General features: G+C 41.5%; 2 protein-coding genes across 5 annotated transcripts in view; both read left to right on the forward strand.

Annotated features, from left to right (window-relative positions):
* Positions 1-269: 269 nt before the first annotated feature.
* Positions 270-15,537, forward strand: pals1a (protein associated with LIN7 1, MAGUK p55 family member a). Its single transcript, XM_028395613.1, has 17 exons — positions 270-453; positions 6,598-6,897; positions 7,527-7,704; positions 8,155-8,255; positions 9,270-9,377; positions 10,062-10,139; positions 10,408-10,548; positions 11,229-11,390; positions 11,481-11,555; positions 11,699-11,882; positions 12,058-12,129; positions 12,256-12,327; positions 12,959-13,126; positions 13,209-13,298; positions 13,751-13,863; positions 13,946-14,056; positions 14,140-15,537. Exons 2-17 carry the CDS (start codon positions 6,721-6,723, stop codon positions 14,314-14,316), a joined length of 2,007 nt encoding a protein of 668 aa, XP_028251414.1. The 5' UTR covers positions 270-453; positions 6,598-6,720; the 3' UTR covers positions 14,317-15,537.
* A 2,787-nt stretch (positions 15,538-18,324) lies between these two features.
* Positions 18,325-24,533, forward strand: part of ccdc88c (coiled-coil domain containing 88C) — a 32,168-nt gene continuing 25,959 nt past the window's right edge. For 3 of the 4 annotated variants that reach the window (XM_028396329.1, XM_028396331.1, XM_028396332.1), the window contains exons 1-2: positions 18,326-18,960; positions 21,042-21,154. In XM_028396329.1, the coding sequence (XP_028252130.1) occupies positions 18,901-18,960; positions 21,042-21,154 (173 nt within the window). In that variant the 5' untranslated portion in view covers positions 18,326-18,900. Of the gene's footprint in view, positions 18,961-21,041; positions 21,155-24,533 lie in introns of all 4 variants that reach the window. The other variant, XM_028396330.1, reaches the window with a different exon arrangement.

The following is a 24,533-nucleotide window of genomic DNA, read 5'->3' on the forward strand; positions in this document are numbered from 1 at the left end:
ATTTTCGTGTATTCGCATATCTGTAATAATAATATTATATATCAAATTCTTATAGAAACTTATATTTAAAAAAAAGTTTATTCGTTAATTATTAGTTATTTGTTGATTTGTATGAATTTCAATTGTGCAACGTTCACGTGCTGCTTTACATGTAGCAACGTGTTTGATTGGTTTACACGAGATTCCTCTCATCGCTCCATCCAATCAGTGTCTTTGTTTTATGTAGCTGGTGTAGTATGGCTCCTCCCCCTGTCTGGAGTTGTGACAGTCTGAGAGGAGGAGGGAGAGTCTCTGCTGCTGCGTCCGAGAGCTGAGGCTCAAAGTCTCAGAGTGAAACTGAAGAAATACGAAGCTCGGATCGCGCCTTGCTGGATGAAAATTGACCCGTTATTACAGATTCCCTGTGGGAGTTCGGAGCTGTTCGGAGCTGGTTCGCTGGCGGCTCGGTAGGAGGTGAGTTTTCCGGTGTTTTCGCTGTGGTCTGAAGTGGCTTTGTTATCAACAGGTGCCGCAGGAAGGAGCAAGCTAGCTGCTAGCTGCTAACATTAGCCTGATAAAGTAAAAATTAGCCCCGGCTTCTTGGATAAAGTACGTTTCTGTGATTGTGGTTACTCACTAACCTGACAATAAAGGTTCGCAGCATGGGGGTGCTGTATTTCTGCTGGAAACGTACGGTTAAACATAGCTCAGATACTCAAGGGTTACTTTGGTAGTAACAGGCTGACCAAAACAGACTCTCCTAGCTAGCGTGAAGTTAGCTAGCTGTCACTCCACCCAGTCTTTGAAACAGAGAGAAATGATGGGCACAATGACATGTTGGCGTTATGGAATTATTTACTATTACACCAGAAGTATTTATTTTTGTGGGTTTTTTCTTTCTTTGTTTTTCGGGATTAGTGTGCAGCTTTCACCCAGTGTCGATGGTTAATGTTATAGTATGTTAAGTCTGTTTAAAGGAACAGTGCTGTAGGGTCCTGCCTGTTGGTATCAGCGCTCCCGGATGCTGAACTCCACAGAAATGTGGTTTCTGTGCTTATCAGAACAATACGTATAAATGGAAACAGATTAGAAGCGTCTGAGAAATCATAGCTCAACCTTTTTTTTACCTGTTGCCTATTACTGTTTGTAAAAGTGCAAATATGTAACAGATCTTTCCATGGTGTAAATTTCCATCTTATCTATCGAGAACGGTATTTTTGGGCTGTGCCAACATGAGATACCATTAAAGACCGTGTTCATGGAGTGGGCTCGGTTTAACAGCCTTTCCTGTTGCTTTCATGTGTCCAGATTCTCAAATCAGATTTGCAGTAATTTCCAGACAGTATGTATGCAAAGACAAGAGAGGTAGGCATGGAGGAGGGAAAGCAGGCACACGCTCATCACTATGTTATGTCTTGATAGTGAATCAGTCCTACCTTGCAGTGTCATGCTCTGTGCTAAGGTTTCTATTGTGGGTTTGTAAATAACACTGTGCAGCACTTTATTTTCCTGAAGCGCTGACACGTTTCCATAGGTGCTCACGCAGCTGAGTCATTTGGTTTGTTTTGAGTAAGCTTTCACCTCTTGATGCACCCTTGGGCAGGACTTAAGTAGTGTAGTCTTTATTTGAGTTACTGACTGATAAACTTGGCTTATGTTTTTAAAACGTTAAATTGTCTGCATCCCCTGTAAAACCCTGTACCTGTAGCGTGGTAAACTTGCACAGCTTATCAGTGTTTAGTAAAAAGCTTCACAGTTTTACTGACAAATGAGATCTGCACATTTAAAATTCCTGTTTTGGTTCCAGTAGTGTTTGGATGTTGCTTCTGTTTGAACTATAGCATGTATACTGTCTGTGCAAAGTTCAACCAGCAAGGACTGGTTTCTGTCTAATGTTGCATTCATATCCAATATTTTTCAAACCAGTGCTATTATCAGCAGTAAACCATAAGTGTTTAGTTGTACTATATAACAAATGAGTAAAGAATAGGAATATACAGTTTAGCCAGCAGCTACAGGTTCCCTTAAATGAGCTGCGATGTGTGCAGCAGCCTCACTGCAGGTGCATGCAGTTCAAGTTTTAACACAGAACAGTGTACTTTATAGGGCAGTATGGAGACTGAACAACTCTGAACCGACCTTTAGATGGGCTCTACTGCCAGGTGTGAGGTCACATTGCTATAGCGACAGGGTCAAAGCTGACTTTTACGTACACGCAGAGTGAGCTGGTGAAGCAGAGAGGTGAGGACAGGCACATCGGGCCATTGGCCAATGAAATACAGAAGTCTTCTGTTCTCTGGAATGCTCACTCTCTCACTCTGGTTCTCTGACCTGATTGGAACCCATGTCTGTCAGCTGCCAAATCAAAAGGTGTCGCCAGACCAGGGACTGTCACTGGGGCTGATACTGTGATTGTGTCCTGGTCAGTGTCAGCCACTTCTGGTAACATTAAGGGACTATTGTGACCGTGGCTAATCATTATTTCTCCCATAGAACATCTGTGAAGCAGTTTTTAAACCTGCTTCAGCCAGGTTACTGAAAGCTGACCAGCTGGGCCAGGTCAGATCATCATGTCTCGTCAAGTTTAAGTTTTGTAAATATTATGCTGTCTCTATGGCTATTTCACCATTTAAAGAAAACGTAGAGCAGGGATGTACTGATAATTTAGAAGGGTGAGCAAATATTTTACATGCATCTGTCATTATTAATCCCTCAAATATGCTTCCAGTGCTTATTGTTGCACCATTACCTCATAGTTGAAACCTTCCCATGTCAGGTATTTCAAAGCTGTTTTCAAACATTGATCAGTTTATTACAACCTGTCACTACTGTTCATCCTTTCTTATTTTTATCCCTAATTCTAAGTAACATTCAAAATTTTAATACCAATCCTGCCCCCCCCCCTCTCATGTTTTAGAGTTACCTCTTTGCCTGGTACAGGGTGGTACAGCCTTTTTTAAGAATGCTAGTGTGTGTGCTTGTGTGTGTTTCTACGTGAACTGTTACGTACAAGATAACAGTCGACTCTGCTGCTGCTCCTGATGTCATTCACTTAACAGACACACTGTCTTACTAACTGATGTATTATGTGCTAGTTTCAGGAGTTTAGTTTAAGTTGGATTCTGTCAGATCAGTTGTGATCAGACCCTGAATATTTGCCTGAACAGCTGATGATTAAATGAAATACAGGCCTGTCGGAAATGTTGGTGGATATTGTGGTTCGAGTCCACACGCCAGTTTTTTTGTTAATGTAAATAGATCAATTATAAGGTGCTGCCTTATAACAGATAACACTAAAACCCCCCTGTATTTTAGTTGTTTTGATCTTTTCATCAGTCATTTTTGAAAAGATGTATATTGGGGGAAATCTTGGATTAGGATATAGCTTATCAATGCTGTGTCTTTCTTCAGCGATGTGCAGTCCAGAAGGTCAACAGATAAATGCTTATTAAACCAAGTTACTGGTCTGAAGCCAAAGATCCAGAGGGAAACAGCTGCAGGTATTCATCAGCCATAATACAGGCTTTTCTGGACAAACTGGGTTTCCAAACCCCGCCTCATCCTTTTCACAGCAACGATAGCACATGCAGCCAGAAACGGATCTTTAGAGACAGCTTTCAGTAATAATGTGGATTACGCAGTAGATCATCAGTTGGATTCAGCTTGCTTAAATTTAGAAAATGTATATTATTTGTTAGCACAGACGGTTCCTTTATGTAGAAAGAGCTTCACTCTTATCTTTAAGTGTTCAGTCAACATTGTAGTTCACAATCCAGTTGATGACGCATGTTGTGTTGAATGCATTCGGCATAATATTTCAATAATTTTTGTAAAATATGCCGCAGTGCAGCCAGTCCATTGCCTCGTTGTTATTGCTGTGTTGCTTTGATGTGGTTTACATTAATTTAAAACGGATGCACAGTGGACAGCGGAGACAGGCCAAAGGCTTTATATACCAGAGCCATGTCATTGTTATGTTAATGTCATTTGTGTTCATTCTTCATCGTGTCCAGGTTACTCAGGAAACTGCTCAAGTCAACACCATAGCAGAGATGGAAAATCATCTTTTAGCACGGTTGTAGTACAAGTTAAAGCAACTTCCCCCTGGGATTAATATAGTATTTCTGATTCTCACCAACTGTACAAAAGGCTCGCATAGTATTATTGGTAGATTTAAATGTCAACCTAGATAAGAAAGCTTGCCTGTTTAATGAGATTATTTCTCAGCAGTGCCAAGATTTTTCCCATTTAGGCAACTGGAAGTTCTCAGTGTGTTGATGCTGCCTGTGCACACTTACTCAGGTATTTTCAGTTTTTTTTTAAGTGGAACTTGACAAGGACTTGTCATCACCAAACCCATGGCCAAAACCCCATGTAAGACAGACCATAAATTAAAGTTAGCTATGAAGCTGTAATATCCCTGAACTGTTTCTAGGCTCTTGATGGCACTGAATAAATGTGTTTCTGTCCTTGCAGTATGTGGTCTTCTACTGTGTTTATTGTTGTAAGAGGAAGTTTAGTCTCCAATAGAGCAGTTCAGATCATCCTGTACCAGCACTCATCAGCTGCTCAGACAGTCTTTATCACTGTTTTATAGCACAGTTGAAATTCCACTGACTGTGTCGACTGTATCCACCTGCTTCTCTTTGTAGTAGCTTCATTTACATTTAGGCATAGTAGTTTTGGACTCAATCTAAAAAATAATGATAATCATTAAAATAACTCAGAAGTAAAAATGGCAAAACACAAGCTGTTTACACTGCATAGAAATATACATATGAGTTCTTACATTTCCACAGTAACCATCCTCATCTGTCAGTGGTTTGTTTGTGGTTCATTGCAGCATGTCAGCCTGTCAAGAATGTCTCTTCAAACCATGTTTGGTCACCAAGCTGTAAATCAGCCACCAGTGTATGATGCTTTTCTATTTCTCATTAGGATTTTACCACCTTCCTCTTTATTGCTTTTTAGATACTAACAGGTTAAATATAGGACAAATTTGTATAAAATACAGCTCTTCAGCAGTGTAATCTCATACCAGACATTATAAATAAATTGCGCTAGCGTAGAGAGAATTATATGCTACAAAAGACATGACTTTAGGCTACTACTGCAGCTATGAAATTAGCCTACAACTGAGAACGATAGCAAAGCTTTGTGAGACAGGACTGTTGTCTTGGGCGGACTGCGTCTGCATCTTTGCTTGAATGAAATGAATATTCAGCACAGCAGGGAGCACAGTCACCCTGCAAAGCCTCTGACTAAAGTGGGACACAGTACGAAGACGTCTTCTGTACAAATATCTGTGTGATTAGCTTCGCAATAGTGGATGATCCATATAAGTTTTATAAGTTTATTTCTGCCTATCTATCCATTGAGTGGTTGTCGACAACATAGTGCTGTAAATTTGTGTAAAATGACAGATTCCTTTGAAATAGAAATGCTTGGCAGTAACACGACTTAGTCAAGGAAATGTTAACTGGCTACTACAGTGTCACACACATTCTTTTGGGTGGTCCTTAGGTGTTTTTGCAAGCTTGTTGTCAACTTAGAAAAAATTATCTTTTCCACACAGTTATAAAATAAAATATAAAATATGTTTTTAAATTAGAGAACCTTCATGTTTTGTGCCGTCCTTGTATTTAGTGCTATATTCTGAATTGTCCCTAACATTTCCAGGGCAGCTCAAATATACCAACAACACTTTCTCCCTCACACACAAGCACACATATCTATATCTATATATCTATATATATATATATATATATATATATATATATATATATATATATATATATATACACACACACACACACACACACACACACACACACAGAGTCCCTTCCCCCATCAGTGGAATTTCGTTCCCAGGGCTGCCTGGCATTCCTCACTGCTGCATCATGGGACCTCTGCCTCTGTCCACAGTCCTGCTGGTCAGAGATAGCATATCAAACATGTTGTTGTTGTTACTGTGGCACTGAAAGATAAGGCATCCATCCATCTCTCACCCACCCCCACCCCCACCCCTTTCTCTCTAATCATGTCTACCTTGCTTGTCCAACCCTCTGTTTTTTCATATATAAACTCTTCCCTCCTGCCGCCTCCCTACACAGGACTGGGGACCACCCGGCTGCTGACAAAGCCGTTGTCATGGTTATTTGTGGCAAGTGGGGGGTTTGTCATGATGTTGTTGAGAGAGATTGAGAGAGCAAGGGAGCACAGTAGAACATGACCGTGTGCTAACTCATACTGTGCTGTGGTTGGTGGTGCTTGCCCACTGGTCGGTTAATCAGCCAATCACATTGTGTGTCAGTAGTCAGTCATTTAGTGCACAACTAGACTGGAAAATCAGTGAGGCCCACGCACTGAACACTTTCTAAGAGCAGGTTAAAAAAAAAGTTTGTGATGTTTCATAAAATACATTTTCTTTCACTTGCTTTTCTGTGTTGAGTAAACAGAATTAGCAGAGTGTGATAAAGCAGAGGGGTCATGGACATTTACAATACATGCCTTTTGGGCTTGTTCAATTACAATTCACACTGCAAACTTACTCTTAAAAAGTAAGTTTTGGACCAATGTTGGGATACAGAATGACGCCTTTTTTTTGCTTCTCTACAGGTGATGGTGTCATGGATACCCTCTTTACCGAGTTACCTTCCTAAACTTTCATTTTACATAGACCTAGTGTAACCTTCACATCTGTGGAAAATACCCCGATTTGGCACACTACGTGTATGAGGAATGACAACCTCCCATCTGAACGGCCATGTTGCTCGGGAGGGAGGCGGAGGAGGAGATGAAGAGCTAAGAGGAGGTCAGCAGCACCGAGAAATGGCTGTTGACTGTCCAGGAGAGCTGGGGAGTCGGACGTTGCCGCTTCGACGATCTGCACAGCTGGAGAAGATACGACAACACCAGGTATGTAAACACGCACTTGTTGCTTGATGGGATGATGTAAAGAACAGCAAGCATGAATGGACATAGACTAATACAGTGAACTGCCATGCTATAGTCATGTTCTGCATATCATTACTCAAGTTGAGCTTACAACAGCTCTATTCAAGTAAATTACCTGTTTATCTTTAACACTGGAACTAGTACCTTACCTAAATGCTAATTTTTATGTAATGCTAATCACACACATTCATGTTTCTTCTTTTTATTTAGCAAATACATCAAATATTTAAAGCTAAAGAAAATTAACTTCAGATCAGCTGCTCTTGACTCCATATTGGTCTGTATTTGGCCCCATGGCATCAGCCTTATACCTTGATAAACTTTGGAATTTACCTTTCTTTCAAGTGAGTGGTGTATTCTCAAACGCAGTGTTTTACTGTAGTTGTGTACACACAAGACAGAAGCATGTATATCGTGATCAGATGACACTGACAGACAACAAAGTCGAGAGTTTATGATTTTTTCTGAGTCAAGTCCATCAAGTGGTCTCTGTTTGTAAAATTGCATTGATCTACTGTGTCATAACACCTAGCTTTGATAAGCTGTAACCCTTAATTTGATGCAGGGAATTTTGTGTGTGTGTGTTTTAGGAGGACCTTCGGCGTCGTCGAGAAGAAGAGGGTCGGCAACTGGATCTGAACGCCTCACTCAGACTCAGGAAGCTCTCACAGAATCCCCACATAGGGATTGACAACCCCACATTCCTGCAGGACTCATATGTACCGCAGCAGCCAGCGCTCGCAACCCAACACACACATGCACTACTGGGTAAACCCCTCACACAAAAACACAGTCTGTAGAACAGCAGGCCATTTTTGTTAAGATTGAGATGCTGAAGGGCAAAAAGATGCGGACAGATCTTAAAACAGAAGGCACGAAGAAAAGGAGAAATGAAGAGAGAAAGCTGGTAAAAAAGGAATGTAAGGAAGACATGTCTCATGTCAGGGAGGGAATTCCTAAGGGAGGGAGAGAAACACATAAGAGGCTCTTGAGGGCGACTTAATTAAAACTTTGTTTGTGGGGTGGTAGTGTTGACACTCACAGGAGCAGGAACACACTGGAGACCTAAATCCTGAGTAGGAAATGAGAAGCAGTCTGACAAACACTTTAATGTGGACTAGCAGAACTCCTTTCTCTGATCATTTGAATTAAGTCTCATTTTCCACACATGCCTGTTGTGTTGGATTTGTGAAGGTAAATTCTGTGTGCTTCTTGCAGAGTTGGAGGAGTTGCTGCTGTCGCTGAAGCAGGTCAGAGGCTGCCTGTCGGACCAGCAGAGTCAGAATGACATCGAGCTGGTTCTTGCACTACTAAACAAGGTAATATAAAGGGAATTAAATAGAATGGCCTCAGGTCTGTATATAATTGTGGAATTTTTCAAAACATCTGAGGTTAAAGGGATTTATAAAAACAGAGCAATGTTGTCACTGCTAGAGCTTCCATGACAACGGGGACCCCTGGAGTTTGATGATAGAAGGCTGCAGGCTGTTACACATTGCAAATATTTTTTCAATTGAAGCTTCAGATTTGTTCTTTTGAACTTATATTACATTTATTGGAGTTTGTTTTTTACTCAAAGCTACAAAGGAACTCTGTGTTGTCTCTTGAATATTGCAACCTCACTGTGTCAAAGTTCCTCATAGGGCCGTGTCTAACAGACACATTCAGGATCTCAGAAAGTTTAAAGTTGTTTCACCCCAACTCATTTATTTTGTGTTTTAAGTAAAAATGAATTGTTTGCACTGGAAAGAGTCTGTACAAAACCAAACGTGTAGTTCTTCTCAGCACTACTTGGATGCCATGATGACTCATATGGACAGCAGACACATCGCAAAAGTTGTAGAAGAAGGTGTAAAGTGGCAATAATTAAATACACACTGAGATGTTGGTGCTTTCTTTCTTTTACTACACTTCCTGTCTTTCTGTGTTATACTGCACAAAGCATGTGATGAGTTCTTTACTTTTCGCCGTGATTATTCATCAGATACATGTGTGGTAATTTTAAAGTTATAAAATCCTTTCTAAGAGCATTAGAAGCTGCTGTTCATACTCTTTGATCTATTATTCAAATCGTCCTTCTTGGGTGGAATTTCATCGCCTCACTCGTGCTTGAAGCAGTCTGCCCACACCAGCGCTGGTCCCTTGGATTCCTTGAGGCTGAGCTCAACTCATAATCACCACCTCGTGGGTCCTGTTCTTTCCTACAGGGTGGCTGTATTGCTGATATATTGTTTTGCTATTTATCAAAGAATTTTTAACAGCTCTTAGATTTAAGTAAGAGTGACATGCAGACGAGTAGAATCTTATGACATTTCCTTTTCCCCCCTCTGTAGTCTGACTTCCAGTCAGCACTGAAGATTCACAATGCCGTGGCCACCAGCATGCACCGGCCTTCTCCTCCATACCCACACACTCAACAGGCGCTCCCACTGGCCATGGAGGTAATCCATCCAGAGTTCTTTTAAGCTTTGACAATCTTTGTGTTCATTTCACACACATTGTGTCGGTGAGAGTACAGATAGCCGAGCGTGGAATAACGTCTGTAACGGGGTCGCTGGGTTCAATCAGAGCTCAAACACTGATTGAAGTGTTTGAAGCCAACAACGATCATGTAAGGTAACGTCCAGATGACACCAGCCCGTTCAAGTGTAGCATCATCTTTGATGCGCATATGATCAGTACTGCAATTATTGCTCTGCCACAGTGTGGAGTTGGCGAGCTGTCAGAACTATTCAAGGCTCATTTCAGTGGAGTCTCATTAAAGGCAGCACATTATTTCTGCTCCATGGTGGCATCTCCGCCCCCTGTCCTGTGCTTGGCTTCAAAAACTTGGATTCACACTGAACCTCTGCAAACAAGTCCTTTGTCAATGAAATGGAAAAGAAATGAGAAGATAAAATCATATGCAATCATTTTTAAGGACTAAAAACATCTTTTGAGTTCAAGCCCAGCACATTTCCAACAGTTACAGTACATAAGATTACAAACTAGAGAAAATTCCAGACCAGTTTTTAGTTTTAATTATAAATTGATAGATAACAGATACATTTAAGGTTACATATAATATTTATAATGTGTGTTTCTTGTGAATAACACCAGTGATGATATTATTGCCTTGGTTTCAGATCAGGAATCTCGTACAGTCAAGTCAGAACAAAGAAGGACTCGAACTCCACGCGCTGCTGTCAGACACACATGTCCAGGTAGAGACACACACACCCACGTGCATAGCCTAAATCTGTTACCCTAACCTCAGTCTTAAAAACGATCTTACTCTAACAATAAACCCTCCTTACACTAACATTTCATTTCTCACATCATGGAGACCTACTTTTTCCCCCTGCATTGTCATTAGGTAAACAGACTGATGCCCCATTAATACCCATTCACAAAGTAGTATAACAACTAAAGAAGAAGAATTGCTGATTGACAGTTGTTTATCCAGTCCGATTTTGTGCGTGTCTTTTGCAGTCATTGCTCCTGGCCCATGACAGCATAGCAGAGACAGAAATGCAGCCTGAGCCGCTGCCTGCCCAGGGAGAGACACTGACCCAGTGGGGAGGAGAAACTGTCAAAATAGTTCGCATAGAGAAGGCCCAAGACATACCACTGGTAAGTGGGACACAACACGTGCCCCTGCTGTCACATTCACAGTCAACACAAAAGACACTTGTGTGGAAAGTTTGTATTTTATTCCACTATCTAAAAAGGCTGAGTGTCATTTCAGAGGGCCCATTTCACTATTGGTGTAAATGGCAGCCTGTGGTTTGGAGTGCCCCCTACCTCCTCCTCGGTGTGAGCTTTTATCAGTTCATCCACTCTGTGAGTCTGCACTGGCTCAGTGGATAGAGATGATGATGAATGTAGACACATTCTGGTTCATATCCCTGGTCTATAGCAGGAGACACACTCTACTCATTGTGAACAGCACATAATCAGAATACGTTCCTGCTTCCACCAGCTGATTATACTAAACCACAATAAGGACGAGGTCATAAGGACGACTGTATGGATTTTCTGAGCCGTTTTGTCTATTGTCTGAAAAAACAAATTCCAGTAGGAACCAGTTTACAACATCTTATCTCAAGTACTGAGACATTTCAAGGCCCTGTTATATTTCATGCTAGATGGTCTCTAATGCCATCAGTTTAAGCACTTTTTATAAGTTACACAGCAGATGATTTTATATGATGATGATAAATGGTCATATACATAAATAAAAACTGTGAATAATGACATCTTTTGTGTTTGGTTCTCCTTTGTCATCGTCTTCTTCTCCTTCTGTCCTGTAGGGAGCGACTGTTCGCAATGAAATGGACAGCGTTGTGATCAGTCGTATTGTACGTGGCGGAGCAGCGGAACGCAGCGGACTTTTGTCTGAAGGAGATGAAATATTGGAGATAAACGGCATAGAGATCAGAGGGAAAGACGTCAACCAAGTCTTTGACATTCTTGTCAGTATATACAGTATACATTTACAATGAAGCTGATCGGCAAGCACGCCTCTGTCCCTCTTACATTGTGTATGTTTTTGTGTTTAACAGGCGGACATGCATGGTCTCCTAACCTTCGTGTTAATACCCAACAATCAGGGTAAACCTCCGATCAAAGAGCCTGTGGTGAGTGCTGAGCTCTCAGAATGTAAAGATGCAGCTTTGTCTCCTTGAAAGATCATCTCCAGACTGTTGCCCTTTGGAAATATGAACTCGGCTGAACCTTATCTCATCAATCTGTCTTCTGTTTGCCATGTTTTACTCTTCAGGTCCATGTAAAGGCACATTTTGACTATGACCCCTCAGATGACCCCTATGTGCCATGCAGAGAGCTGGGCTTATCCTTCCAGAAAGGAGATATTCTCCACATAATCAGCCAGTCTGACCCGAACTGGTGGCAGGCCTACAGGGACGGAGATGAGGATAACCAGCCACTAGCTGGATTGGTACCAGGTACTGCTGCATTTCTGTAGCTGCGATCTGGGTGTTTTTACGTTTCCTGTGCAAAATGCTGAGTCGGCATGTGGGCAGCTGCACAGGGTGGTTTGTGATTGGCTGTCACTTTCCACTGTTTAGAATTATGATGCTAATGTTAGTTTTGTCTCATTTTCTCTCATATTTTCCACAGGGAAGAGTTTCCAGCAGCAGAGAGAAGCCATGAAACAGACCATAGAAGAAGACAAGGAGCCTGAGAAATCTGGTCAGTCCAGCCACCATCTGTGATATTACATTACTGTAAAGAGCCAGTATAAGTCAGTTATGGTTACAGCTATACATGTGGTAAACCATTTAGCCAAAGCCTGTTTCAAGCTACCTCTGTTCACAGGGAAGCTGTGGTGTGCAAAGAAGAACAAGAGGAAGAGAAAGAAGCTGCTTTACAACGCCCACAGAAATGATGGTATGGCTATCTGAGTCGCTCTCACCAAGATCTCATCAAATATTAAACAAAGCTTTCATTTGATATTGTGGCTCCAAATTTTGGTCACTCAGGTCCTGTTACCTGTAGTTAGCTTTGATTTGTGGCAAACATGGACCCTGTTGTGTTCCAAAAGTGGTTGTCTTATATCAGCAAGGCCTCTTTCAGTGCAACATTTCTGGCACACGGCTGTGCTACCTAAGCCCTTCTGCAGGAGTGCACAGACAAAGGAACAGTTAAGGATTTCAAGTGCAATAGTTGACCAAGAAAACACAGCAGCTTTCTTTTTAATGTTGTAGGGAAACAACAATTCACTATATGAACTCCTTCAGATTTATTTAAAGGATAACAACCATCCTGACATAAAGCAAGAGTCATAAAGAGCCATCTTGAAAACGAATGAATCCCCTCAATTTCTTTCATTGTTGGATCACATGAAGACATCAGGGACATTATATGAGGCCTCCTCAATCCACAGAAGGACTGTGGCTGATTCTCCAAGAAACGAATTGCACTTCATATGACATATGCACCTAATCCATATCATCCAGGAGCAGCTAAGTAGGTGCAGCTCTTCTTTCAACTAAATCGTTACTGATTTTTTTTGGTCCAGATCTTGATACTGAAGAAATTCTCACATATGAGGAGATGGCCCTGTACCACCAGCCAGCCAACAGGAAGCGGCCCATCGCACTCATAGGTCCAACCAGCTGTGGACAGACAGAGCTCAGACAGAGACTGCTCAACAACCAGCAAGATCGGTTTGCTGGAGCTGTACCTCGTAAGAAACTCACACAACCACACAGTTACTCATTGCCCCGTGTGTTAGATAATAGTAATTTATGTGTGTGTGTGTTTTGCAGACACCACGCGGAGCCGTCGAGAAGGTGAACTCAGTGGTCGAGACTACCACTTTGTCTCTCGGCAGACCTTTGAGGCAGAACTAGCAGCTGGTAAGTCAGTGATAAACATTTACAGACGAGTTATTCAGGCCAATGTCTGCATGCAATAAGACGACTATTAAGCAACCCAGGAACAAAATGGATACATGTTTTAGTGAGATTTATTAAAAATAAAATCTTTCATTTACAAAAGTATTCAGCCTGGATTTGGAAGTTAAGACAGGAAGGGCCTCAGTGCAGGCTTTGAGTCTGAGCCATTTAAGGATAGTCAGAGACTTCTTCTGAAGACATTACAGGGTTCGATACACAACAGATGGAACTTCAGTTTAGGTCTAGACACCAACAACGGTACTCTAAGGAAAAATGATGCTGCTGCCCCCAGTTTAAACCAAAAGAGTCTTCATTTGATTATTTATCATTTTGAGTATTTAAACAGTGGCATTTAATTGAAGTCTTCATACCTTGATATTATTTTGCATTAAATGTTTCTTTGCTCTTCCCAGGAAAGCTGATCGAGTCTGGCGAGTTTGAGAAAAACCTGTATGGAACCAGTACAGACTCAGTGAGGCAGGTCATCAACACTGGAAAAATCTGTGTTCTCTGTCTGCACACACAGGTTAGTACGCACAGGGACTGAAGTTCAAAGGTTGTTGGCTGAATCCTAACGTGTGTGTATGTGTGTGTCTGTGTGTGTACAGGCTCTGAAGGTGCTGAGGAGTTCAGACCTAAAGCCTTACATCATCTTCATAGCTCCACCCTCCCAGGAAAGACTGCGAGCCCTGCTGGCTAAAGATAACAAAAACCCCAAGGTTACTGTCTGTTTACACTTGGCCCAGGATAAATACCAGCTGTGTTTAGAATTGTGTTGCTAATATGTGTGTGTTTCATACAGCCCGAGGAGTTGCGGGAGATCATAGAGAAGGCCCGGGAGATGGAGCAGAGTCACGGTCACCTGTTTGATGCCGTCATCGTCAACACAGACCAGGACAAAGCTTACAACGAGCTGCTACGACTCATCAACAAACTGGACACTGAACCTCAGTGGGTGCCTTCCTCCTGGCTGCGCTGAAAACACGTCATCTGTAGAGTAGACACGTGAGGCTCATGAAGTGCACATTTCTACAGATATGACAAACTGGACCATGTAACACTTGTGTGGATTTTTTACAGTGTGCTGTGCTGAGCGTGGACACGTCATATTAGGGTGGATGCTAAGAAAAACCATATTGGAGATTTTAAGGATTAGTAACGAATGTCAGGATACTGTGACATTACATTTTAAATTTGCAGCATTATTGCAGTAGTGTCACAATATTCTCAAAATGAATTATTTTTCAGAGCAAATTTGACATTAGAGTCACTGGGAAGGTTTTTGATATGCAGTTATGATACAATAAAATATTAGAAACATGTATTTGTTAAGAAGGCTAAGTCATGAAAGAATTTCACAATAAAAGCACAAAACATGAATAGAGTTAGTAGACAGGTTGTAGTATTACAATAATAACAGTATTTATTGGTAGCAAAAAACACTTACTACCTGTATATTTAACATTAGAGCAGAGCTTGGACTTCTTCCACCAAGAAGTCCTCAGATGCTATTTCTTCTGTGACTCTAGAGGTCTGGTCTTTGATCCATCCTCTGCTTCCAGACATGTCAGGAATGTCTCACATCATGTCTCTGGTTTTATTTGAATATCCTCAAATCTATTAATTTATTACCTGCCTATGCTTCATCCCCACTCAGTCAGCCATTGTACATCGAAAAGAATAGACAGTGCCTTTAGAACATTATAAGAAACACCCACAACATATGACTGTTATCACTGTTTATTCCTTTTTGCATACATTCTCATAAAACTGCAGCATTTCACTGACTGCTTTTCAGAAAACTGCTTCAACAGGATTATCATGACATTGAGATATTTTTCTTAAAATCTCAGATTGTAGCGTTTCTTAACACTATCCCTAATACTTGTTGTACCGTGGAGGGCACATGCTGCACACTGTCTGCATCTTCATCAGAATGTATTGTCTTGGTGGCACTGGTAAGAAGAGGCAGAACGCCCTCTCTGACCTGTGTGAATGGGAGGATGGCCTTTCCATTCTGTTTGTATTTAGCTCTCACCATCACAATTCCCAATATATGGACCTGGATTCTTTGACAGATTTTTTTTTTCTTAGAAAAGGTTGGCTTCATCAATAATGCTTCCTGAGGCTGTGATCATTTCAAACGTAGTGATTAATATTTAAATCGGTGCCTTGAATCAGTGTAAAAAGTTTATATATATATATATATATATATATATATATATATATATATATATATATATATATATATATATATATATATATATATATATATATATATATATATATATATATATATATATATATATAAACTTTTTACACTGATTCAAGGCACCGATTTAAATATTAATCACTACGTTTGAAATGATCACAGCCTCAGGAAGCTATATATATATATGAAAGACTTTGATTCTGATTCGAGGCACAGATAAGGATACCTGATGATAAGTTAATGTGAAAGTCACACACACTATGACATGTAATAGAAGTTGAAATTCACACTGAGCCACTGCTTTTATTGCTATGAAGAACACACACATGTATGTATACAGCACCACAGTGCATTAGCTGCTGACTTCCCTCTGTACGGGCAAGTCTGGCATTTGATGGCCTGAAACTATAGCTAGTTTTTGACATCTCCAGACACTCTTGCAATAAACACTAAAATAAAGGACACAGCACTTGACCTCTTTCTGATTTTCCTGTGACACTTTGTCCACTGATCCTTTCTGTCCTGTCTGATCACATTTAGTAGACGTTTGAGCCTGACCCCTGAGGGGTGAATGGGTTTTTTATAAAAAGTAGTTTTTTTGTTGCGTTCCTGATCAGCACACGATGCTGTATTCATTAATAATAAATATGTGTGGGTGTGTGTGAATGGGTGTGTGTGTGCCTGTCTGAAGACGGTGAAGTATTATTCTGAACTGAAGTAGACACCACATCACTGTCATCACTGTGTAGAGAACATTTATATATTTGTAATATTGATTAAATAGATTTATGAAGTCCAGAGTGCACCAATAGGATTCACACTCTTCCAGTTCCCTGCTGTGCCTGCAGTCCAGGAGGACGAGGGGGGCGGGGCTAAGTGGAATGAACTGTATTGAATGTAACTGTAAATGGATACCACTTCTTGTTCAGACATCACCTCTTCCTGAGAAAAACTGCTTTTTGTAAGGATATTCACAACGAATAAATAAATAGTTAATTAATAGAAAAAACAGGCTATTTGCTTTTCTTCAAAAGTATGATCACACACCTCATATTTTATAAAACAGTGTGGAAAGTTCATGTAAAAGTTCAGCTGCACGTCATCATCTTCGTCACCCCTTGTGTGACACAAAACATTTTTACGCTTTATGGTTTATTTGTTGGGATAAAATAATCAACAAACTGCTCAAAGCCAGTGTTGTTCTTGATTATGTGTGGCTCTGTGAATTGTTTTTATATATATATATATATATAACAAATATATTTCTTGATAAATTCAGATTTAGATTAGATTATGTTTCCATAAAAAAAGTGACTTGCAACTTAATCTATCTGTATACCATAAATTAAAATCCAGGAAAGCTGGAATTCCTGGATTTCCTGTTATTGTTGTTTACTGTTTTGACTTTACATTTGAAGCTAATTTCATGGAAAATATGTATAAAATCACTGCATTTATATAGGCTAGACTTCACAAATGTTAATAAATGAGTAAATAGAACAGAATAGAATATACTTTATTAATCCCTTTAGGCAAGGTCCCTCAGGGAAATTCAGGATATAATAAATAATGAATCCAAAGCGGCTGCAGAGCACAACATGAATATCATAGGCTAAAGTATGGAAGAGGGGAACATGTACATGAGGAACTAACTGATGTGGGTAAAGTGAAAATGTTTAGTTTGGAATTAAACAGGCCTGAGGTTGGCATCACGTGTTCCTCCAGTGTGGAAATAGCCCATAGTATATAGAGGTGTAGTAACAACCATCTGCCACAAGGTGGTGCTGTTTTCCAGATTATTGACGCCATGTGTAATCAGAGCAAAGTTTGGTTCACCGCAGCGTTCCCTCACATCGACTGGCTCCGGTCTGAACATGAAGCACATGTGTCTGTAGTTTCCTGCATTCTTATCCTACAAATGAAAAACGAACAAACACAAATCTAAAGTCTCTTCTCTTCTGCTTCATCCTGAGATAGAATCTAAACTCTGCTGAAAATCTCAAACTTGATAAACTAAACTTGAGCTGAACTGCAGCTCAATCACTCGTTTATTGTGTGCTTTTGTGCAAATTGTGCACTCCTTTCATATCATGTCATCAGTTACTGCTGCTTTGCATGTGGCCTCTGAGAGTTCTTTGATCTTTGGTTTCCTTTCAACCTGTTTGAAGAGCGACCAGAGATAGTAGCAGAGCGAGATGGTACCCTGCAACAGGCGTGTGTTGGCTGAGGAGGGGGAAGTCGTGGCTAAGTTGATATATCTAGGTCATATAGCTACAAATGTACCTTCTAATATTCAACAAACATTTATTGTAAAAATAAACTCAACTTTATTTAGGTCTTAGATGCGGGTCCCTGCTAAATCCTGGCTATTAGCTTACTGTTCTGTTCTATTCTATTCTATTGTTAATTTAAATCTATGCTTTAAAATGTTTCTTAGCTAGATGTAGCTAATAGTAAATATTTCAAGATTGCTTCCATTCTTATTCTGGTGCGTCCACGGTGTGTTATCTTGTGTTTACCGTCCTGTATTCATTATCTTAAGTACTTAACACCTAAAAACTGTCTGTAATTGGGGCGATAACTATCTTGTTCCGTTCAAACTCTTTGGCTGCTGGTTTGTGTAGTGTGGTGACGTCAGCCTCAGGGGATAAAAAAAACATCCAAATTTCTGCACTGTAATTGGCTGATTTATCACAAAGGGCGGGGCCTACTATTCTTGCCGCTGCTGATTTGTCAGCCCTCCTGTCAATCACTCCTCCATCGCCTCCGGTCTTGCAGTCAGGTTGATGGAGAGCAGAGCGGTGCAGACTCCGTGCAGATGTAGCAAACAACGGAAACAGGTATTTTAACGCTCCATGTTTCCTCTGCGCTGCGTTTCACCGTTTTCTGCGCAGTTTATGTTTTTATTCTTTTTTCGCGTCGGTTTTGCCGCTTTACGGTCCGACTCGCGTATCCCTGGCAACACGATCAACTGTCCTGCGAAGTTTGGATCAAGTGTTCTACCTTCAACCTGAAATCAAACAGGATGTTCACGCGCTGAACCCACGGAGCGGACACCAGCGTGGACGAGAGCGCGCGGGAAAGAGCTCGGGACTGTTTTTATTGTCTTTTAACTTTTTTTCAAACCAAACGAAGTGTTTAGGGAAACGGGACGGCGCGAGACAATAGTGGTGTGGGTGAGAGAGGAGAGCTCGTGCAGGGGAGGGGGGGAGGTCGATGCCTCGCGGGGGCTTTGTTCTGTCCTGCGTGGAGACCTGCCGCGAGCCTGCTGTGGACATCGCCTGACTGATCGGCGCCTTCATGATCTGTTGGTGATTGATCCGCGTGCTTCGGGCAGCTGTCGACGCAACCATGGACGTCACTCTGTCCGAGTTACTGGCTGCCTTCATGGAGTCACCGCTGGTGGTGTGGGTGAGTGGGACGTGCACGCGCACACAATTGTTAAAAAGATGCGCACGAGCTGTTTTCACTTGTCAGGTGGAGTTGTGACCGAGCCACATGTTGTGATGTTGAGTAAACTCATTGAAATACAGCAGCTTCAGAGGTTCCTGTTCTTACTGTGAAACTCTCCAGCTTGCAGCTGGTGCACCTCACATTCGGTTTCTTTACCTCTAATGTTCACAGAAGTCCCCACTAGACTCCATTGTTCTATAAATATTAGTAACATAAGCTGTGCGGACTATAAAAAGGCCGGTCTATGTTGGATTTTTGGAGCAGGTAAGGATTCCATGTTCTTCACGAACTTTCCAGCATTGTGTCTCACAAACCAGCCAGCAGCCATACACCCACAGAGCTGGCTGCTACAGGCTGAAAGTTTTTAAACTGGACGCACTTCAGAGCCTGCCTGATCATTTGTTACAAAAATATTTCAGTAATGATGATTCAATAATATTCTTACGGTGATCACCAAGTAAAGCCGGCGAGCCACCCTGCTGGGTTGTTAGCAGAGACAGCCTCTATAGTACCTGATGTTAAATGTGTCCAGCACAGCAAACAGCAGCTGTTTCCTCTAATCTGGATCTGCTTTGAATAACAGGTTAAACGCTGCAGCAGCTGGTAACCAGCAAAAAGATTTAAGAGCAATACTTGAAGATGCTTCACAACACTGGAAGTAAACATACATTAATTTCACTCCCTGATTGAAATGTTACAAACCCCAGTGTCCAGTTTTAATCCTCCTGCAGCCCTGGACGGGCTCCCAGCCCAGACTTTGACAACCAACTGAGCAGTCCACAGGTTATTAACTCTGTGGTACTTCCTGCTTCCCCATGACCTCATGTCCTGTTGACCTGACCGGTCAACCCACAGTTTTCCCTCTTTGTTGGACACAGAGAAAAAAGACAATGTAGCCACAAAGAGGGAAAGTGGCACAGGACAACTTTCACTTATGCTCTGTGAATCTCTCACTTTGCACACCTAGCGGGGTCGGTCGTAAGGACCAGACCTTTGCAGGTACAAACCCCTGGTCCCTCAAACAGTTTGCAGACTCTATCTGGTTAAGGAAAATAAAAGAGTAGTGCATGCCTTTAACAAAGCCTTAATTCCCAACTGCTCCAGTGGAGCTGCTCTGTGGCCAATGCATCAGACTGTGGTCGTCCTGGGCAGCTTCCAGCTGTGTCACTGTGTGAGTCTGAGCCGGGCGTTCCTCACACAGAGAGCAGGCCCCTCTGAGGAACAAAAGTTAGACAGAGTAAATGAAATTGGATTTTAAAGCCATTATATCTCCACAATTGTGTGCGTCCTTATTCATGTGATGGCAACAGTGTTTTGAAAGTCCCATCAAGTTGCCATAAGGTAATAAAAACACTGACACATTTGGTTGCTCTTATAATCTTTACAGGGCTACAGTAATGGTACATTGTGGGTAGAAAGAAGCCTGTCCACATAGCACTACTTACAATTCAGCATCTATTTTTGGTTTTCCAGCACATGTGCAATTGGTGTCCATGCAGTAACATGACACAACAGAACTCTGGTACAGCACATTTATCACACTTTGCATTAGCTCTGGTTAATGTTATGAATTAATGTTAATCATTTTTGGTTGGCAAGCATAAAAGCTTTATGTGAATAGTCTAGGTGATGGGTTCCAACCAATATGCAACCGCAGCAGTACTAGAAGCTGTCATTGAGTCATCAGGGGACTGAACAGATTCCAATGTCTGCAAACCTTTCCTGGCATAATAGGCTCCACACAACCACTGCACTTAAAAACGTCTGTCTTCCCCAGGTGACTGAAAAACGTGGTTAAATGGTATATATTGTTACTGTTTAGCTCTCAGGACACCCCCCAGCTGCAGACAATCCTCGTGACTGATGACATCATCTTTGATGATGTTTTAATGAGCTTCATGGAGCAGCCAGTGGTTTAGTGTCTCTGCCTGCACAGCAACCTTTGACCCGCAACAATATGCACTAAAAAGTTTACACGCTCAAATTTGTATGAAGTGTATTTGTTTGTGATACAGTGGCTTATCTCTGTCTGCCTCTAGGTGCGGACGCTGGGCCCATTAGGACCATGTGACAATGCAGGCTCAGAGGAACGCGTCAACATGTACATGGAGCTGGTGGACGGCGTCTTCCTGCACAAGATCATGACACACATGTAGGTATCAACGTGCAGAGTCAGTGAAAAATGTCCTTGTGTGTATTTGTGTGCGTCTGGACTTGGTGTATGCCGGTAAATTCGTTAATCCGGTGTTTCCTGTGTGTTTGTCGGTGTGAGGGCGCATCTGTGACCACATCCTGACTGCTGGTTTCAGGTCGTAAACGTCACAGCCAGATGTGCTGCTCAAGTGTGCAGCTAGAAATTGGGTGATTTCTAATGTAGAGGCACTGTTAGGGTTGGGCGATATTGGCAAAAAAATTAATCACGATTAATTGTGGCATTTAGCCGATAACCATTAATTTGACGATTAATTGATGACAATTGCACTTACGTGTTTTTGACTCTACATCGGCACAGTGTTCTAGCATGATACCGACAAATCATCAGTCAAGTTAACTCCTTCATTCATTCTTAGTGATTAGTCACCAACCAGATGTTCTTATGTTAAGGTCACAGAGCAGTGCATGTCAACATTAACATTAAACAGGACAAATAGGTTCAGAAAAGTCACATCAGTGATTATTTCAAGTTAAAAAATGTGTCTGTGGAATGAACCTGTGGAATATGTCGCACACTAGTGCATGTTTTCATTAATACTGTAGATCAGCAGCAGAAAGAACAAACAAACAAACTAACCGGACAATATCACATTTAGATGTGTGTCTGTGCAAATCAACCTGCCTTTCTGCGTTCTTCCAGCGCTTAGTTTGGTCGTAAGGAGGACAATGACTAAACGAACCACGGATTCTCGTCTGAGTGGAATTCTTTCAATATCTGCTGGAGGAGACTTCGCTGTTGTAGTGTTTTCCTGTGTTGCTGTGGAGTCCGTAAATAAAGATTGGAGTTCATTCATTTAATACGAGCAAGAATCCAGGTTCTATGGCAACAACCAACGCTCCACGCATCACCTAATGCATGTCGCGGCACTATATACAGCTGTAGCCGGCGTTGTGGCCTCGTCGCGCTTTCTTTGGCTTTCTTCGTGCTCCGGCTTATGGTGACCGACGTTGAACTTATGTTAGGAACGTGCTGCTATTATTGTTATTGTGCGCGGTTGATGGTGAGAGAACATCGCACACAAAAATGCGTCATCATGACGAGGCACTAATCGCAGTAATGGATAAGTGGCAAATATTAATCGGTGACAGTTTTTCTGACGATTAATTGCACACGATATGATTTTGCACCAGCCTAGGCACTGTAGAGAGAAGCTGAGGTTCTGTTCAGATTGTTCTTAGATTCAGGGATTAGACAGCCAGGTCTATAATGGAAGGCAAGTGTGGAGGTTCTGAAGTTAGTATATCATAGGTTGTTTTGACAAAAAAAAACATTTTTTCATTGGCTTTGGATTGCTACAGTTACGATGCTAATGAATAACACATTTAAATATGATACCCAGAAGTAAAAAGCTAATGCCGTCCTTGTTGCAGCTGCTCAGGTCTCCTACTTGCAGCTCTCTCTACTAGCTGGGTTTTCTCGGCCGATTCAGTTCCAGCATATTTAGTTCCAGCATTTTTAGTGCCTGAATCACCACATACACAAACTGACCTGTGGGGCTTCAGCAGACATCACACAGCCATCACTGAATCACAATGCTCTGACATGATATCTCTATACTGTATCCAGTTTCTTGGGACTTTTTATGACATCAAAACTTGCAACATGTATTATTCACATGTATTTTTTTATAGCATTTCCCAAGTAATGAAGGAACATAGCACCCAGAACACAAATGCTGTCCACTGTCATAGTGAAACACATGTACTTGTGTGGAGTCTGAATCTTCTCCTGCCCAGACGTGTCCCTTATCACACCACATGTTCATATGTGAGTTATTGTCTTCAGAAACAATGATAATCAGGCCATTGTTCTCCACCCTCCAAATGTAGGCTTGGCTGACTCGGGGGGTGATTAGGACTTGTTAGGGGTTTATGGGAAAGTGGGTTACAGCGGAAGGGGTCAGGACAGAAGAGCCATGAGGAATATTAAGGAAAGCCTCTCAGAAGCTATTGGTGAAGCAGTCAGTCAGAGAGCCAGTCAGCTGTTAAATCAGTCAGTCTGCAGACCTACCGGTATTACCCTGTTTGACCTTTGTTTGAAAAGGGAATACTGAGCTGGACATGAAATTAGTTATTTGATTTTGTTAAATTCTAAAGTGTGGCTAGAGCCTGAATAGGCAGTTAAAATGAAATGTAGAATAAATTCAGGAAAAGAATCTGTTAAAAGGAAATTTGTTTCACACATGCCCCGACCCTCGCCTGACCTGCTTAGGTCACGCTTTTGGAGGGCATTTTTAAAAACCATTATTTGCTGATAGGGCTAGGCGTTTTTTTTTTTTTTCACATGACACTCGATTTACAATTTTAATCAATTCGTTTCTGCTTTCCTTAAAACAAGACATTTTGAAATGATTCACCCAATGTACCCACTTGGCTGCTTGCCTCTGTTTGAGGTGCTGAAAGAAATCAAAGACCTAGACAAGTCTGTGTCCTGGGGCAGGCTGTGGGCCTCAAGTGAAGAGAGAGGCTGGTAAATCTATAATAAAAGAGAATGAAAAAAAAATACTGTGTCTTTTCACTAATAAAACTAGCCGACAGCATGCAAAGTTTTCCTACTAAGGATTCAAATTCTGGGAGTGAAAAATTGAGATGGAAATGTTTGAACAAGCAGCACTCGGACTTTTTGTCCAGTGTCCAAAAATGACTCAAGCTCCATTGACCTTGATATAAAATGCAGATTACGACAAAAACAAACATGTTGGCTTCTCCTCTATGCATCCACTTCCTTGATGAAGTCCTGACAGCATTTTGTGTAGCACACCAGGAAAGATTGGAGGTCAAAAATGGTCTAACTGTGTCTTGAATACAGCATCAGGCCTGATATGAATCACCAAAGGCTCCATACCGAGTTTCAGACAACTATAGGAAACATCACAGAAAAGAAGCCATAAGGTTTAGAAAAGAAAACAATGGATGCAGGAATGCAGGCTAAATGGCGAGCTACGAATGCAGTTGAGTGTGTCATATATAAAGAATGTGATTGAAGCAGACTGTCAGTCAGTCACATACATTTTTTTTTTGGTTTTTAAGATTCTCTTTGGTATACCTACCATAAGCACAGCATTGATGTTTGTTTAAAAGAGTGACAACTATATATTACTATAGCTTGCTATAAGTAGCTCCAGTTTGACCAGCCTTAGCCATCTGGACTGCCCACAAGCTGTAATAGTAAAGACCATATCATGAAACGACTCCAACATCAGACTGACGTCATGATGTCAGACACGGTAGGTCAGCCAGACAGCAGAACACACCCCCTCTTCACATGCAAATCAGTCTGGCACAGGCTGACATGTGGTGATGTGAGCATAAATCCT

The sequence above is a fragment of the Parambassis ranga genome, chromosome 22 (genome assembly GCF_900634625.1).
Source record: "Parambassis ranga chromosome 22, fParRan2.1, whole genome shotgun sequence".
Classification (NCBI taxonomy): domain Eukaryota; kingdom Metazoa; phylum Chordata; class Actinopteri; family Ambassidae; genus Parambassis; species Parambassis ranga.